This window comes from Crocodylus porosus, unplaced genomic scaffold (assembly GCF_001723895.1).
Source record: "Crocodylus porosus isolate Cpor-Errol unplaced genomic scaffold, CroPor_comp1, whole genome shotgun sequence".
NCBI classification, from domain to species: domain Eukaryota; kingdom Metazoa; phylum Chordata; order Crocodylia; family Crocodylidae; genus Crocodylus; species Crocodylus porosus.
The window spans coordinates 41,753,723-41,769,361 of NW_017728906.1; the positions used below are offsets into that span (position 1 = coordinate 41,753,723).

Consider the following 15,639-nt stretch of genomic DNA (forward strand, 5'->3'; position numbering starts at 1 on the left):
GCCCATCTCCTTCAGCACACACCCCAGAGTGTGGTAATCCTCCATCAGGCGATCAGGGCTCCTCCTGGCCGCATTGTTAGTGCCTACATGGACTAGGACCATGGGGTAATAATCGGTGGGCTGGATTACGGTCTGGAGCATCCCTTTCACATCCTGAATCCTCGCTCCAGGTAGGCAGTATACCTCATGTGCCGTGGGGTCCCAGCAACAGATGGGGCCCTCCGTACCTCTCAGGATGGAGTCATCAATGACGATCACGCGACGGTTCTTCCTCCTGGCCTTCTTGCCTCCTTCAGCTTGCACGGGACGCGGTGAGCGTGGAGTTGCCTCCTCTCCGGTTTCATCCTCTCCTCCCTCCTCCTCCAGGGCTGCCAGGGCTTCGTACCTGTTCTCCAGCCAGACTGGAGGAACTGGCGCTGCCATGTCTCGAGCAGCCCTGGCACGGGAGGTGACCGTCTGCCACTTAGCAGTGGAGGGCTCATCTTGAGGTGCATCCTCCTTGGTCGTACAACCCTGCAGAGAAAGAAAATAGCTGTCAATTTCCTCCTCTGCCTCCCTGATTCCCCTCAGCCTGCTAACCTCCTGCTGGAGCTCCCTCACCTACACCTGCAGGGCCCTAAGGCCTGCAGGACAGGTGTGGGAGTCTCCAGTCCCTGGCCCCCCAGGCCTTGCTGGGCAGCTCCTGCAGGCCAGGGGGGTGGGGGGTGCCAGCCCCCCCCCCCGTGGGCTCCGTCTGGGTGGAGGCCTCAGACAAGCCCCGGGAAGGCCGCGCCCCCCGGGCAGGGGCCCTGGCAGCACTCCCTGTCGACACCATCATAGGGGTCGCTGAGTTTCTAGCTGAGTTTGGGTCCTCTGGCCCGCGCTAACACGAGTCAGCCTCTGGGCCTCTCCTGCTCCCCACCGGCGCAAATGCTGGCGCGCTCTTACAGACCGTACCTGTTTGTGCGGCTTGGGAGCACGGCTCCCTACCGGCTCAGCTAAGAGGGATCCGGGGGGCTTCCCCTCCGGATCTGGCTCAGCTGCATCGATCCCTCTGCCCCGGTTACTTTAGGGGGATCAGCTGCTGCTGCCCCTGCTGCTGCTCTGTTTGCCTATGCTGCTCTCGCCTCCGCTCTGGGTCAGGTAAGTCCTTCCTCTCCCTGCTGCTCCTAGCTCCTGATATACCACCCCATCACAAAAAGAAGGGCGAGATGTGCACTACAAAATTGTTACATATAAATTACATTTATAATCCAAAATGCCTGATCTTTCAGGTAAAAAATACTGCCATTTAGTGTTAGATGGCAGGGAAAACGGTTTCCTGATTCTTTCAGAATCCCACAAAGAAATACATGCCCAAAACTTCCACAGAAACCAGGCTTGTAGCAGCGAAGCTTGTAGGCTTTATTGTTTGGGGGTGAGAGGGGTGGATCTTTTTTTTTTCTGGATCTATGTGGTAATCCACCAGCATTACTGTGCAGTAACAACTGCACAGTAGTGTCTCATGTAGATGCACCCACTAGCTAGTAAATTCGTTTTAGCCATCCTTGTTTCTATAAAACTGATCCTTTTATGTGAATACCTCCTCACTTTTTTTTTTTTTCTCCCCACTCTAGCCTTCAAGGTCTGTGGAGACGTTCTTTGATTCCCTTGTGAGGGTGGCAAAGATCCCCAACATTTTCTCCCTGCAGATGTGTGGAGCTGGATTGCCTGTTTCTGGAAGTGGTACCAACGGAGGTAGTCTTGTGGGTATCTGTCAGTCTGAAAGGGAAAATACTCCTTAATCTCTCACTCCCTTTCCATTACTGCCCTATTCTTTCCAAAATTAACTATTAAACATGTGAAGCCTGTTTTAATTCTGCCCATCTAACTAATTTTAAATATTTTTAAAGTGCCTCTTTATTCTTTCCAGCCATTTTCCATTTGTACTAAAATATACTTAAGCAATTCTTTTTGACAATATTCTTCATTTTAAAGATTTTTAAATTTTTTTTTTTTTTAAAAGCACTATCAAGTATGTGGTGGTGTTGCTTTTTACATAATGTGTTAGAGTTTGATTATGCTGCCCCTCTGCTGTTCATGGCAAAAGGTTCCATTCAATGCAGATCTGGGTCAAATTAATAGGAATGTTTGTGATCAGATAATACTGGATGTAAGTTCCAGATTCTGCCAACTTGGCTGCTTTCAGAATTTTTCCATGGTTAATATTGGCTAAGGAGAAGGCAAGAGACATTTATTTAACCTATGATAAATACCAAATTCTGATCCCATTGTAATCTGAAGGAGTCTTGCCTCCAGTTTCAGCAGGACCAAGAACTGGCCCTAAAGTTTTGTTTACACTGGAATTATTCTGGTCTAAGTATTCCAGATTCGTTCGTCTTACCTTTTTAAATCTTAATTTCCTAAGGAAAAAAAATCTAATTGAGAATGAATACAGCAAAAATAAATTCAGAGGTGGGAAGATCTAATACAGTTGCAATGAATATAAATATAAATGCTATCGGGAGCTAAAATTGACAGGACTGTTATTATATTTCTTATGCACCCAAAACGGAATTTTTTTTAGGCTATATTAATCTTGGGTGAACTTGCTAAGTGAATCTTTAATATGAAGGCTTGCTTCTCTTTTTTTGATTTATGTGCATTGCTTAGGTTCGGTGTTGGTTCTACCAGACCATTCTAATTTTAATCGGGGAAGAGAACACCAATAAGAAAATTGATTTAAAGTCACAGGTGGTGTGGATGCTTAGGACATCTTTGAATCAAACCTGAAACAGGAATGTTACTATTACTGAAGCAAAAGTGCGGTGGCATCTAGATCTTTTAAATATTAACAAAATATGGCCTTTGTAGATTAACACAACTTTTCTGTTATCAGCAGAATCTGTACAGATGAAGCTAAATTAAAAATACGTTACCTGTATAAACTGTTTGTAACTCTTGTTTTGCTTTCTATATTTTTAGAGGAAAAAACAAACCTATGTGTTAAGAGATTTAAAATTTGTAACTCTCCCTTTTTCTCTAGGTGATGGGTGGAATTGAACCAAGTCTGTACAAGGGTGATATTTGGTACACACCTATTAAGGAAGAATGGTATTACCAGGTTGAAATTCTCAAACTGGAGGTTGAAGGCCAGAACCTTGACCTGGACTGCAGAGAGGTATTTGCAGTTAAAATAATTGTGTGTCTACAGGGGAGGAGGAGACATAGCACTAGTCAGTCAAAATGCTGGAGTTTAGATGTATGCTAGTCCTCTTTATAAGAAACTTGTTTAACTGTGTTTGAAAACAAATTAAACAACACATTGAAAACCGTGCTTAAAAGGAAATAGTTTAAAATACTACTCTGAAAATGGCTACTTGTGTTAGTTTTGCTGCATGCTTTTTGCCAAATAAAAAAAAAAAAATTTAGTTTTATCAGTGAAGCTTATCACTTCTTTAATTATTGTCACTACTGGCTTGTTTTTTCCCCCCCGTCCATTGGATAATGGCTCTGGTGTGTTAATCATCCTGCAGAAGACATAATTTCTACTGTAATAGAGACTGCTAGTTAAAAATGAGCCTAAGACCTGTAGGGGAAGGGAAAGGTAATTATATGGTTAGCTAACTAGATTATCTTTTTTTAATTTCCAGATACATAATTATTATTTTCAGGGGATGAATTATGTGATTGGCGCTCGCTTTGTTGTTAGAAAGGGAGCATTTGTTTTGGAAAAGTTATTCACCAGTGATTATTTCTCTCTGGAAATAATCCTCTCCTTTGGTTAAATACTGGGAAATTGTCCGGATCATAGTGCAGTTATGTTCTTGATCCTGCTAGCTGTGGGTTGGGGGAAAGAGAAACACTGAGCTGTCTGTATAGCTGCTGCGCATGGGAAATTAAGTATTAATCAGTAAGATTAAGAATAGAAGGGTAGTTATGGAACACTAAAAGTATACTGTACACGGAGTACAAAGCATTGAGCAACTAAGGTTCTGCATGGTCATGGTGTCTCAGTTTTCTTATACTTTCACATGCGTTTTTGTCAGTGGATAACATGTTTGCTATGTTTATTTCCAAATGTATTTCTTGAGAGTGCCCAGCATTGGAAGTAAGAGCAATTTAAAAGATTTCTTTTTTTTAAATGGCTGCTGTTTGCTGATGTGTGCTATGGCCTTAACCTCTGATCATTTTCCCTCTGCTCTGCAGAAGTATTTTTTTTATGGTCTTCAGCATCTGTGGGACATCCTAGGTAGGATAACCATATGTCCCAGTTTGGCTGAGACAGTCCCAGATTTCAGAGGCTGGTCCCAGCCAGCTGGTGAAAATTAAAATGAGCTGGGGGTGGAGCAGGAAACCAGAGCAGCATGAGCTATGAAATAGGATGCCCTAGCAGACACCAAAGTTGCCCTAAAATAGGTTAGCTTGACTAGTGGAATGACCATTAAAAGGGAAAACAATTGTTAACACTTGTGAAGTGAAGAACAGTGGGTCATTAATGGGCTATTGATTCCTTTGGCTGCCTGACTAGTAATACCAGAGCTGTACTTTGCCACCCTGCCCCCACCACCTTTTTGTGCAGCAGCACTCCTAACTTAAGAGGTAAGTGTCCTGAATTTCACATTGTCCCATATGGTCACCCTAATCCTAGGGAGTACCATAGTGAAGAACAGCATAGCAGGCCTGCTCCCTGTGTGTTGCACCCCAAAATGCCTGAAGCGTGGCATTGGGCACACATCATTAAGCACAGCTGAGACAGCATGCCCTGATGCATCTGTTTCAGAGTTTAGTGTGTATAGAGCAAGCATGCCATACATTCCTGCAGTGCCCCCTGGCTCAGGTCAGAGATGGCATAGGCTGAGCATGGTAAGTGGATTGGGTGGGTGCTCAGCAACTTGTCAGATCCAGGCCTACCAAAAGAAACTTAGCATAACTCGCAGTCACTCTTGTTCTAACAAACTTATGTTCTATCAGAAGTGAAATGGAACAGCTTTGCACCCTGTGCAGCAACAGTACACAGGGCAGTGACAGCTGCAGCACTACTGGCTGTGGTGGTTTGGCCAGCCCCCAGCTTCAGTGGCAGGTATTTTTCTGGACATGAAGGCACATATGCACATACAGCAGCCCCTGAGCTCCTGTCTCAGTCTCCCCCCGCCCTCCAGTTATGCTACTGCATTCTGTGCAACTGATAATAATTTAAAGCTAAAGCTTTCCAATTGTGTTGCTGCTACTGGTCTGGTGCAGCTTGGCCCCTTGCTTCCTTCCCTAACAAGCTTCTGTAGTTTTCTTTATTTTTATTGTGCCTTAAACACACAATTGTCAAGTCCATTTTACTCTTGTTGGCTGACATTACAGAAAAGGTAATTTAAAATGTGGCAGTGATGGGTGATTGTTTTATGAGTGGCTGTGGTCATCAAAACGCATTGTGAAAAGACATGTCTTTTAAAGTTTGTTCATCTACTGTTTGAAGATTTATTTATTTTTTTTATAGTGAAGAGAAATATACCCTGTTGCAGGGTGGGAGCAGATGCTGACCGGTTCAGGATGATGCGTGTGCCCCACCATACCCACAAACCCTCCCCTGCAAACTCCACAACCACACTCTCCCCCACACACAATCAGACACCTCACAAACACTGAACCCACCCATACTGAAAAGCCCAGCACAGGTGCAGCCTGCCCTGCCCCACCCTATCCTGTGCAGATCCAGGGGCACACTTGCCCCACCATGCCTTCCTGGGGTGCAAGCAATGGCAGGATCTGTCCCCCCCTCCCTGACGAGCCATGACTCAGTCCCACCTTACCCCAGCTGGACCACACCTGCCCCTGCCCCCTCCTTTACCACAGGGGCCATTGATCTGCCCCCCACCCCACGCCCCTTCTCTTCCTCCTCCCCTTCCACCACAATGAACTTAGAGTTCTCCTACTGCCAGCTGTGCTTCTCGCTGCCTGAGTGCCACAGCGTAGCTGCGTGCACACAAGCATTTATCTCACCCTAAATGCGCACACGTGCACCCACACCCCCCCGCCAGGCACCCTCTCCCTCTGCACAGCCCACAGTCACCCACATCCACATATACCCCCACACCCTACATACACACACATCCACAGCTACCCACACCCCCCACAAAATCCATATCCACCCACTCGTACGCCCCACACTCCTCCACATATACAAATGTAAGACTTCATTTTGAGCTGTTATGGAATCATTTCTATATATACAGTGCAAACACGTGCAAATCAGGACAAAAATATATATTTTTAATCAAATTAAAATACATTATTACAAATGTTAGACTTTTAGTGTATAATTTGGGTTTTTTCTGGTTCCAAGATGGCAAACCCCCTTCTCAAAAGGAGTACTTCTGGGGCCAAGTGGAGGGACTTCTGATGGCAAAGGTCAGAGTTTAGGGGTAGGACTCCCAGTCCCTAGATGGCAACCAGGGGGCCAGGCTCTTGCCAAGGGGCAGAGCCACCCATGGGGCCCCCAACAGCTCACCAAAAGTCATTAAGCAGCCCTCTGGCCGAAATAATTGTCCACCCCTGGATTATAGTGTAGCAAGACTTGTACTTATCAGTTTGTTTTTAGTTGCTTTTATACTTTTGACTCTTCTGGAGTATTTCAAACCCCTGAGACAGATAGGAAGGTAATTATTTTTTGCACCCTTGACACTGACTTGGTACTGTATTGCAAGCAGGAGTGAGGATTGCTTCCCACTGTTCCTTAAATGAGGGTACATTGTCCTACAGGTCATGATATAGTAGGCCACTGTTCTGCACTCAAGTCATGGTGAGCCATTGCCACCATGGCAGAAGCCTTATTTTAATGTCTTGTACTTTCATTCTTTTTCCTTCTTTTAACTTGGTCTGCCAACTGTAGAGTTCTGCCAGAGTACATGTAGCAGATGCTTATGAAGACCAGTACTGAAAAGGAGCAACCTAGTAATTATTAGAAAATTACTGACTACATGCCTTTGTATGCAGTGTGTTAACTGTGTTGCTTATCTTTTTCTTAGTATAATGCAGATAAGGCGATAGTAGACAGCGGCACCACCCTCCTCCGCCTGCCCCAGAAAGTCTTCACTGCTGTTGTGGAAGCTATTATTCATACATCTTCGGTAAGCTGATGTTATCGTAAAAACTGGTCTTGTTCCATTGCTTGATTCTTGGAAAAAGTGTATTGGGAAATCTTTTAAGATTCTGGTTAGCCTAAGAGCGTTTGGATTCTCAAATTGTGGGTCACAAACAGGTGTTGGAAACATATGAGCTTCCTGCCAATGCCACTAAAGGTAAGTTCCCAAATCAAGAAGAAGAAGATTTCAAACTAATATAGAGGTAGAATCTTTGCTCTTCTTCATTTCAGAAACATGAACATAATCCCTCCTTTTCAAATTCAGAGCACTGAGCTTGAACATTTAGTTTGCTCCTTCAAAAAAAGATAAGCGTCCATAAGGTATACAGGCAAACATTTACAACTGTGCCTGTTATCAGAGTTGCACAGACTTCATTCAATATCTGGTTAACTCCTTACAGATCTCATTATGCCATCATACAGATCTCTGCCCAGAATTGGGCATATTGGTGACTTGAGCCAAGGTCTCCTACAGCTCAAGTGAATGTCCTAAAGACTGAACTAAAGGTTTTAAGGGGGGGAAGGGGACTATTGCCTTCTGCATTTTACTCATATTGCTTTATTGTTTCTTATTAAAATGCCCCAGAATTAAACTAATTGCTTCAGTTTGCTGAATCAGCAATCGTTTAGTTTGTGGGGTTGGCGGGGGGGGGTATGGTTTGGGGTTTGCCTAAAACCAGTATTTTGTTTCAGCCACCAAACCAAAAATTTGAATTATGTGCACAGCCCTAAGCAGATGGACCATTTGTGTAGTAAGGTACTCCTTAGTAAGAGTTAGTATCAGAGATGGTATTTAGTGAATTATTTATATAATGCACTAATAGGACCATTGTGCCATTGTAGTACTTTGAAACAATGCCTTCCAGAAATACAGCATGTTGAAACGATCAACTTGTTTAGATTAATATTCTGTGAATAAGTAGAGAGAGGAACTCTTAAATACCGCTAAAATAATTTATTTCAGTTACATGCTTTGTCTGTTTATGTAGCATAAAGCCATGTGTCTGCATCCCAAGATACATTTTTTTTAAGCATATAAAAGCAAGACAGGTAAATGTAATGTACTAAGCAATCATTCTGGGAAATCAAAGCATGCATTCAAAAGAGAGCACTTTTGCAGGCTTCATATACTCTCAGTCTGCATTTTATTCAGACTAGCATTTGTTTTCTACTCTAGGGAAGGTAGAGAGAGAGAGAGAGAATATTTTCTATATTGGTAATTTTCCAGTAAGACAGACTGGGGGCCCTGTCCTTTCACGTGTTGGCCACTCAGGCCTAAACGGTCTTCAAGCACACAGCAGTCTTTTGTCTTCAGTAAAACAGGGTGGGTTGGGATGGGGGTTACGTGTGCATGTGCGTGCACTTAAATGCTTTGCTTGCCCGGGGACAAAGTGCTCAGCACCATGCAATATGCAGCCCTATTGCAGAGCAGTGGGCATAGCAGAGCATATCCCATGGGCATCTCAGCTGTTTCAGAGTTGTCTGTGGAAATGAGCTGGTCAGTATCTCAAAGCATTTCTCCAAATGCTAATTTGTATAATGTCCTTGTCCTCGGACATCTGTCTAAAATAACTTGTTCCTATATGCCATGTAGGAAGGACACTGGCATCATTTGAGGGATTTTTTACCACTAGGGAATTCCCATTCCTTGGGGAAATTCTGAAATTTCACTAATATTTTTGTTAAGCATTAGAACTTGCTCTTCTGAGATTTCCCATAGAACAGGAGACTGTAAATTTTGACTTCAAAGCATTTGATCACTGATGCAACTGTGGGGGAGGGGGCAAAAGGGGCAGTTACCCCAGGCATCAACTTTGAGAAGGGAGGAAAGAGGGGAAGTGGGGAAAAAAACCAGCTTCAACCAGCATTCACCATCACAATAGCAGCCAGAAATCGCTGCTTCCACTTTGCCCTGAGTTCCCAGTAGCCATCTCTATGGTGCTTCATAAAAAACCCCATGTTCCTTTAAAACTTTTCAAAACTCAGTGGTCCCAGCATCCAAGCTGTTGGTAGCTCCTACTTCCTGTCTGACAGGTTTCCGCTCTTCACATCAGAGTGGAAACCCTGGAAGTCGCAGCTCCCAGGGGCATGGCTCTGTAGCAGCCCAGAAGGCAGATGAGCTGGCAGAAGGCTTCCCTCAGAATCAAGGGCATGTACTTTTTTCCCCCGTGTGTAGCAGTGCAATATAGCTGAAATCTAGGCATCTGATGAAAAGGCATTTATTATCAACTGAGCAGCTCGTCTTGCCATGACAGCACAAAGGCTGGTACCTTGGTTAAGGTACTAACCTAGTTTTTGAGGAACCCCATCTTCTATTCCTAACCTGTATTTTGTATCCTCAACCTGTAGTATTCTATCTTCATGCCTCAGTTCCTCATGCCTTTAAAAAACCAAAACAACCCTTCCCCCACCTTCACCCCAAAAAACTCAAGAAATCAGCGTTTTTCTACCTCTAAGTGTTAAACTATTAATGTAAGTATTAAAAGTGCTAAACTATTAATGTAACTATGCTCCTATAACTGAATGCATTAGGAAAGGTTGAAGTCCTAAAAGAGTGGACCCCTGTATGCTAACTACCAAACTCTAGAGTTTTTATTAACATATTCATGTCAACTTTGAAACTTCCTGTACCTAATTTCAAAGTACATGGTTTTAGTTTGAAATGGTTATGCAATGAACATGCAAAAATAAACTGCACAAGAAAGAATTGGGGATAGTATTTTTATTAACTCAAGCAGAGTGATTTCAGTGTCTCTTGCAGTAAAGTATTGTGGGGTCTGTGTGTGCTGCTTCCTAAGGAAACAGGAACAGGCACAAAGTACTACCTTTGATTAAGGAAATGTTTTGTTTTGTCTTGCCTGGCATCTTATCAACACTGTGCTTCAAGGAGCATGAATGTTAGGCAGGATGTTTGTTTTTAGGTGGAAAAACTCTACAGGGAGGTTTAGTTTGCTTTGTTGGTGCCTTGGATATGTTGGGAAACCCTGTTAATCAACTTTTGATTTTAAAAGTTTTTCAAGTTATGTTGCTAAGAATTGGTATGACAGCAAGAGAGTTGAGAACAGGCCCTTACTTCTTGCCTTGAAAGTGGCATCAAGACAACAGTTTGTGTACAGGGAAGGGAATAATTTACCAGTGACCTCATGTTTAAAAGATACTGACATTTAAAAGAAAAAAAAAAACAAAAAACTCTGTTCAGTCCCAGCTGTATATTAAAGTTTGTAGAGGGGGTGGAGAAGTAGCAAAGGCCAGTTGGTACTTTTCCTGTTTTTTGTAGTAATCACTCAGGAGAGCTTATAAGTTTGACCTTCCGGCCTCTGTGTTCACTGCAGCTGGTTAAATAGTTTATTCTCTTTCCACTAGTATGGCTAAGCTTATTTTTGATCTGTACATCTAATAGAAATAGACATGTCCCACAGTCCCTCCAGAGGACTGCCACTAGATATATTAGGCCTTATGTTATGCAGTAGTAACATTTTTCAGTAAACAGTCTTTACATTAATCAGTCCAAGTTTCAGAATGACTTATTAGTAGATTAGGATGCTTACAGCATTCATAATTTAAAGGGGAGAAAGCACTCATGGAATACTAAGGATTAAAGTTCTAGATCATTATAAGCATCTAAAAGAGAATGTAGTTTGTATATATCCCTTTTCCCCCCCTCCCATCTCTCTCACCACAGATCCAAGAATTCTCTTCTGGATTCTGGACAGGCTCCCAGCTTGCATGTTGGGATAAAACTGAAAAGCCCTGGTCCTTATTTCCTAAAATCTCCATCTACCTGAGAGACGAAAACTCAAGCAGATCATTTCGGATCACTATCCTACCACAGGCATGAACTTGTTTTATTATTTGGATAAAATCAGAAGTTCGACCCCGTTGTTTTTATCACTGTTGTAAAGATTTCCTCTTCTCCTTATATAAACTAATTTGATTAATGTAGTGAGGCCTGAACCTAATAATTCATTTTAGCTAATTATAATTGGAGTTCATACTTTAGGAAAAATGTTTTTAACAATATTAGTGAAAAACTGGATTCTGTCTGGCAAACAGTTTTTTGATGAAGTTAAAAAAATGTAAAGGGGAAATAGCACATTTAATTTTTTTTAAATGGTCTCCTTACTTTGTTGATTAACAATGACTTTTTTTCTGGAGATTTGAACAATTCTCAAAAATATTTTTGCCCACTTCATTGTCATGGCAGCTGTTGATCCTTCCAGATCATGTTGTATGCATGAGAGGTCACACACATGCATATGCCTAGGCAGCAGTTTTTGGGGGAGTGGAGGCTGCCTAGACCTTCCAACCTCCCTTTGGGCCACTGAGACAGAATCCAAAGACCAGACTGGGTCCAGATGCTTATACAAATCATGGAGGCACCATGTCATGGAGGCGCCAAACATCTGGGAACTGAACCTGGGTCTCCTGTGTGGCAGACAAGGAGTCTACCCCTGAATCATAGGGGACTTGCCCACTTCATAAAGCAGCTCAGATTACATCAGGCACCAATATAGTTTTTGGTTCTGATGTTTTTAATCTACTTGAGGGGTAGGCAGCTCCTAGCACACATGCTAGAGCGTGGCATGTGAAACCATTTTGCTTCCCCTTCCCACCCTCTGCCCCTCTTCAGGGAAGGGGCTAGGGCTATGCTGCCACAACAAGGATTGGGCCCCTCACAGCTCTCCTGCCATCTGCCCCAGGCACACCAACATCTTAACAATTCAAGGTTGTGGGTGTTTTTGTCACTCTGCCCAAAAACATTGCTGACCCCTAACCTACTTACTTTGGAAAACAAATTGATTTGTTTCTCATGGCACCATGATGAGAAGCACTTTTCCTGAAAATGATGCTTTTGGCAAAGGGCCTGTATGATCTCTGTGCCAAATTCCATAACTTGGTCAATTTATATTTATTAATATTATAAACCTATATGGATTATGTACTGTCTGGCTTTTAAAAAATAATGTGCTACTCAGTTCTGTTTTCATCATAAGTGTGGTTCCTGATTGTATTGCAGTTGATGCTGAAAAAGCAGAGTGAACATCAACTGATCTAAGTAGTATCCCTACTTAGCACAGAGGGTGGGGGGCAAAGCTCAGATGTACACTTAACTTGAAATATAGCCAAGGCTTACAGTAAGCTAAAGAATCAATGTAGGGGATGTGAGAAAAACCCTTATCAGTCTTCCATCCCCTTGGTAAAAAGTGTGTGAAATTTGACTTCAGTTTATTCACTCTGAATATTTCTGAAACCGACAGAAATGCTCTCTGGATCCATTGCATCCTAATCATTTAAATATTTCTAAGTTGAATGCTTGTTCCTGACTGTCTTTATAGAATACAAAATAAAGAAAACCCCCTATTTTTTTTCTTCATGAAGATAACCTTAAAGTAGCAACTAATCAAAAGCCCAAATGTGAACTTAGACTTCCTAAGTCCCATCTATTAACTTCACTGAACCTCTGCCCTCTCTTAGGCAGAGGAATTTGCTTACTCCAGTTTATTCTTTGTTTTTAATTAAATTTGAGTGACTTAAAATCAAAATCGTGGGAAACACTTTGAGTTAAAGCACCCTATTGGTCAGCATCCATGTTTTTGAACTGTAGTTATCTTCTAAATACTGTACATTCCTGCTACTTATTTTATGTCTCTTGTTTGTGTGTCTTGTTTAATGAACAGCTTTATATTCAACCCATCCTTGGGATTGGACAGAACCTGGAATGTTACCGATTTGGCATCTCTTCCTCCACAAACGCTCTGGTTATTGGTGCCACAGTTATGGAGGGTTTCTATGTCATCTTTGATAGAGTTCAAAAGAGAGTAGGCTTTGCTGTGAGTCCATGTGCAGGTAAGAGAGGAACTCCTTGTGAGAAATAGCTGTCATTTTTGGAGCTGCATCAGTTAATCTGTCAACAAGAAACATTGCACAGGTTCCACAATTTGCAGATAAATAGATTCTAAAGCAAACTTTCTGCAGTATGCAATAAAGATATTTTTAGGGGGGGGGGAAGCCAACACAGTTTCTGTATAAAAACAAAGAAATCTGCCTTTCTGACCTTTCAGCAATATTTTTGAAAATTTAAGGTAGTTTTAAGATGACCAAGCTGCTGTTAATACAACTTGTACTGGCCATTGATATTTCTGTGGAAATATTGCTGCTAAGGAATGAGAAATAAAGGCTTCAGGGGAAATGTAGGAAAGTCAACTTTTTCTGAAAGGTGTTAGTAAGGAGGTACTGTATAATGAGAATTGTACTTTGCCTCACTCTTAGAAGCAAAGTGCAAAACGATGAACAAAATCTATGAGGGATGTTTCGTGAATCACTTCTTCAGATGATTAGTCTCTAATCCTTGGGTTGCCACAGGCCCACAAAGCTATTGCTGGTTGTCCCTCACCAAAGAGCTGATTCCATGGAACTGGCTTAATAACCTGTTTCTAAATGATCCATATATTAAATGTGGCTAATAGATACCTTTCTATTTTTTTTATTTTTTTATTTTTTTGTACATATTAGCCATTAAAAAGGTGCCATAAGAATATAGAATCAAAATGGAAGGGGCAAAGAATGTGAAGGTAACTGGTCCCAAACCCCCATCTCTACTTAGGCTGTAACACTTGATCCATGTGCAATGGCAATGGTTCCTAGGTACACAGATATATAGATTAGCCAAAATTAGGAAGGGCTAGTGAGGAACTCAAGGTCTTTATGGAACGGTGTAACTGAGCAATAGAAGATCAGTACTGGCTTTACACGCCCTAGATTCTGGACCTTTTAAGGATTTGTCTAAATTCATAACACATTTCTGAAGCCATTGCTGTAAACAATTTAAGCCCAGCAGCAAAAATCTGGGCATCTGTGTGGGCAGCTCAGTTAAGAGCTCTGCATGGGGAATAGGCTGATGCATTTAGGAGATGGAAAATAACAATAACATTGCCGCAGACCACGTTTTATAGCCTCTTCTCCCTTTAGTCCTCAACAGGCATAGAGCTGATATAACTGACTTATACGACTATATCTCTTGAGCTGCAACTCTGGATGGGTACATAGGTAGAGTGATGCCTTGGCTCTTCCATGCTGGACTGATGGTCCCAAGGGGACCCAGGCCAGCTGGCATAGTTCAGAGTAGCCTCTGAGCTCTTCTAAAGTATTTCATGATTTGCATCAGAATCAAGGAGCTAAAATCTTGCACTCTGCTGTACCCCATATCTTTGTAAATAAATACATGGTACTTAGCTACATTGTTCAGTTCTAAGACCCTTACTTCACAGAGAGAGGGAGGGAGGGAGAACTGTATTTATCAAATAAAAATAAAATATTTTTAAGAGGATACAAGCTGATCATTAACTGGTTTCAGTAAAAAGCTTCCCCTTCCCACCTCCCATGCCTCTTCCCAATCCCATTGTTTAGTTTTATGCAACTGTCCATATCAATTATTATTTGTAGACTTCTGAAATCATGCGATCTAATCTAACACGCTATTGGAGGTGAGATATTGTGCTGGTATGACAATCTGTTTGTACACATTTGTATATACTAATGTGAACAAATGTGTACACCAGCCTCACTGATTTCATTTCTTCACAGCTTATGGTTTCCATCTGAGGCCCCATTTCATCAGGAAAAAAATAATGACTCTGCATGGAAACTAGTCAGTATTGCTTGCAGGGATTAAGTGTCATAACTGCCTTTACACAGAAACCAACCAGGACTTCCATAGCAACTATACTAATGTACTTTAGTTGAGGCTTTTTAGTCTGTTCAGAGACATTAAATTTAATTGGGACTACTGATGGCATAAGCCTTTACAATTGGGGAAATATAGAACAAATATATGTCCGTCTACTTTGTATGGTGATGCAGGGTTGATAATTTGATGCAATGTTTATCCCAAGTATGAATTCCCTAGCTTTATCATTAGACTTTAATTAGGTAATTTATCAATCTGGTTTTGGTTAAAAAGATAAAAACTGAATGAAAACCATTGACTAAATTAGACCACAAAGTTTGAGGTTTGGCTCAGTATTAAGTAAGCAATGGCTTACTTATATCACTAGTCCATGTCTTGCCTTGTTGGGGAAAAAGCTAAGGTCTGAGAAGAGTCTGAAGGGCTTCAGGAAGCTGATTATTGCAGAAGAACAAATCCATACTTCTTGTTAATTCAGGTAAGTCCTTCAAAAGTTCAAAGGACTGTTTAAGGCTTGTTTCACATATTGCTAATTTCAAATCAAATCAATATGACATAAAGGAGCGTACTGAAGCACACTGTATGAAATTGGAAAGTTTGAAGGTGATGAGAAAGGCAAGCAAGGTGTTCCAGATTCTAAATATCTAATTCAATTTTTAAAAAATCATGGTGTCTGGAATACTGATGCCAAGCCTTTTGGGGGGTGGTGCTGAGATGGTGACTAAATCCATAACTGCAGCTGCTCCTATACAGTTTTAGATTTCATAGACATGAGAGCTGGAAGGGACCTTGGGAGATCGAGTCCAGCCCCCTGCCCAAAGGGCAGGAAGTCAGCTGGGGTCATAGGATCCCAGCAAGATAA

The 15,639-nt window shown here is 42.0% G+C and overlaps 1 protein-coding gene across 1 annotated transcript in view; it reads left to right on the forward strand.

The window, feature by feature from the left end:
- BACE2 (beta-site APP-cleaving enzyme 2) overlaps positions 1–15,639 on the forward strand; it is a 76,229-nt gene that overhangs the window by 51,519 nt on the left and 9,071 nt on the right. Inside the window, 5 exon segments of the mRNA XM_019528964.1 lie at positions 1,596–1,724; positions 3,005–3,139; positions 6,978–7,079; positions 10,776–10,925; positions 12,772–12,940. Of these exon segments, the coding sequence (XP_019384509.1) occupies positions 1,596–1,724; positions 3,005–3,139; positions 6,978–7,079; positions 10,776–10,925; positions 12,772–12,940 (685 nt within the window).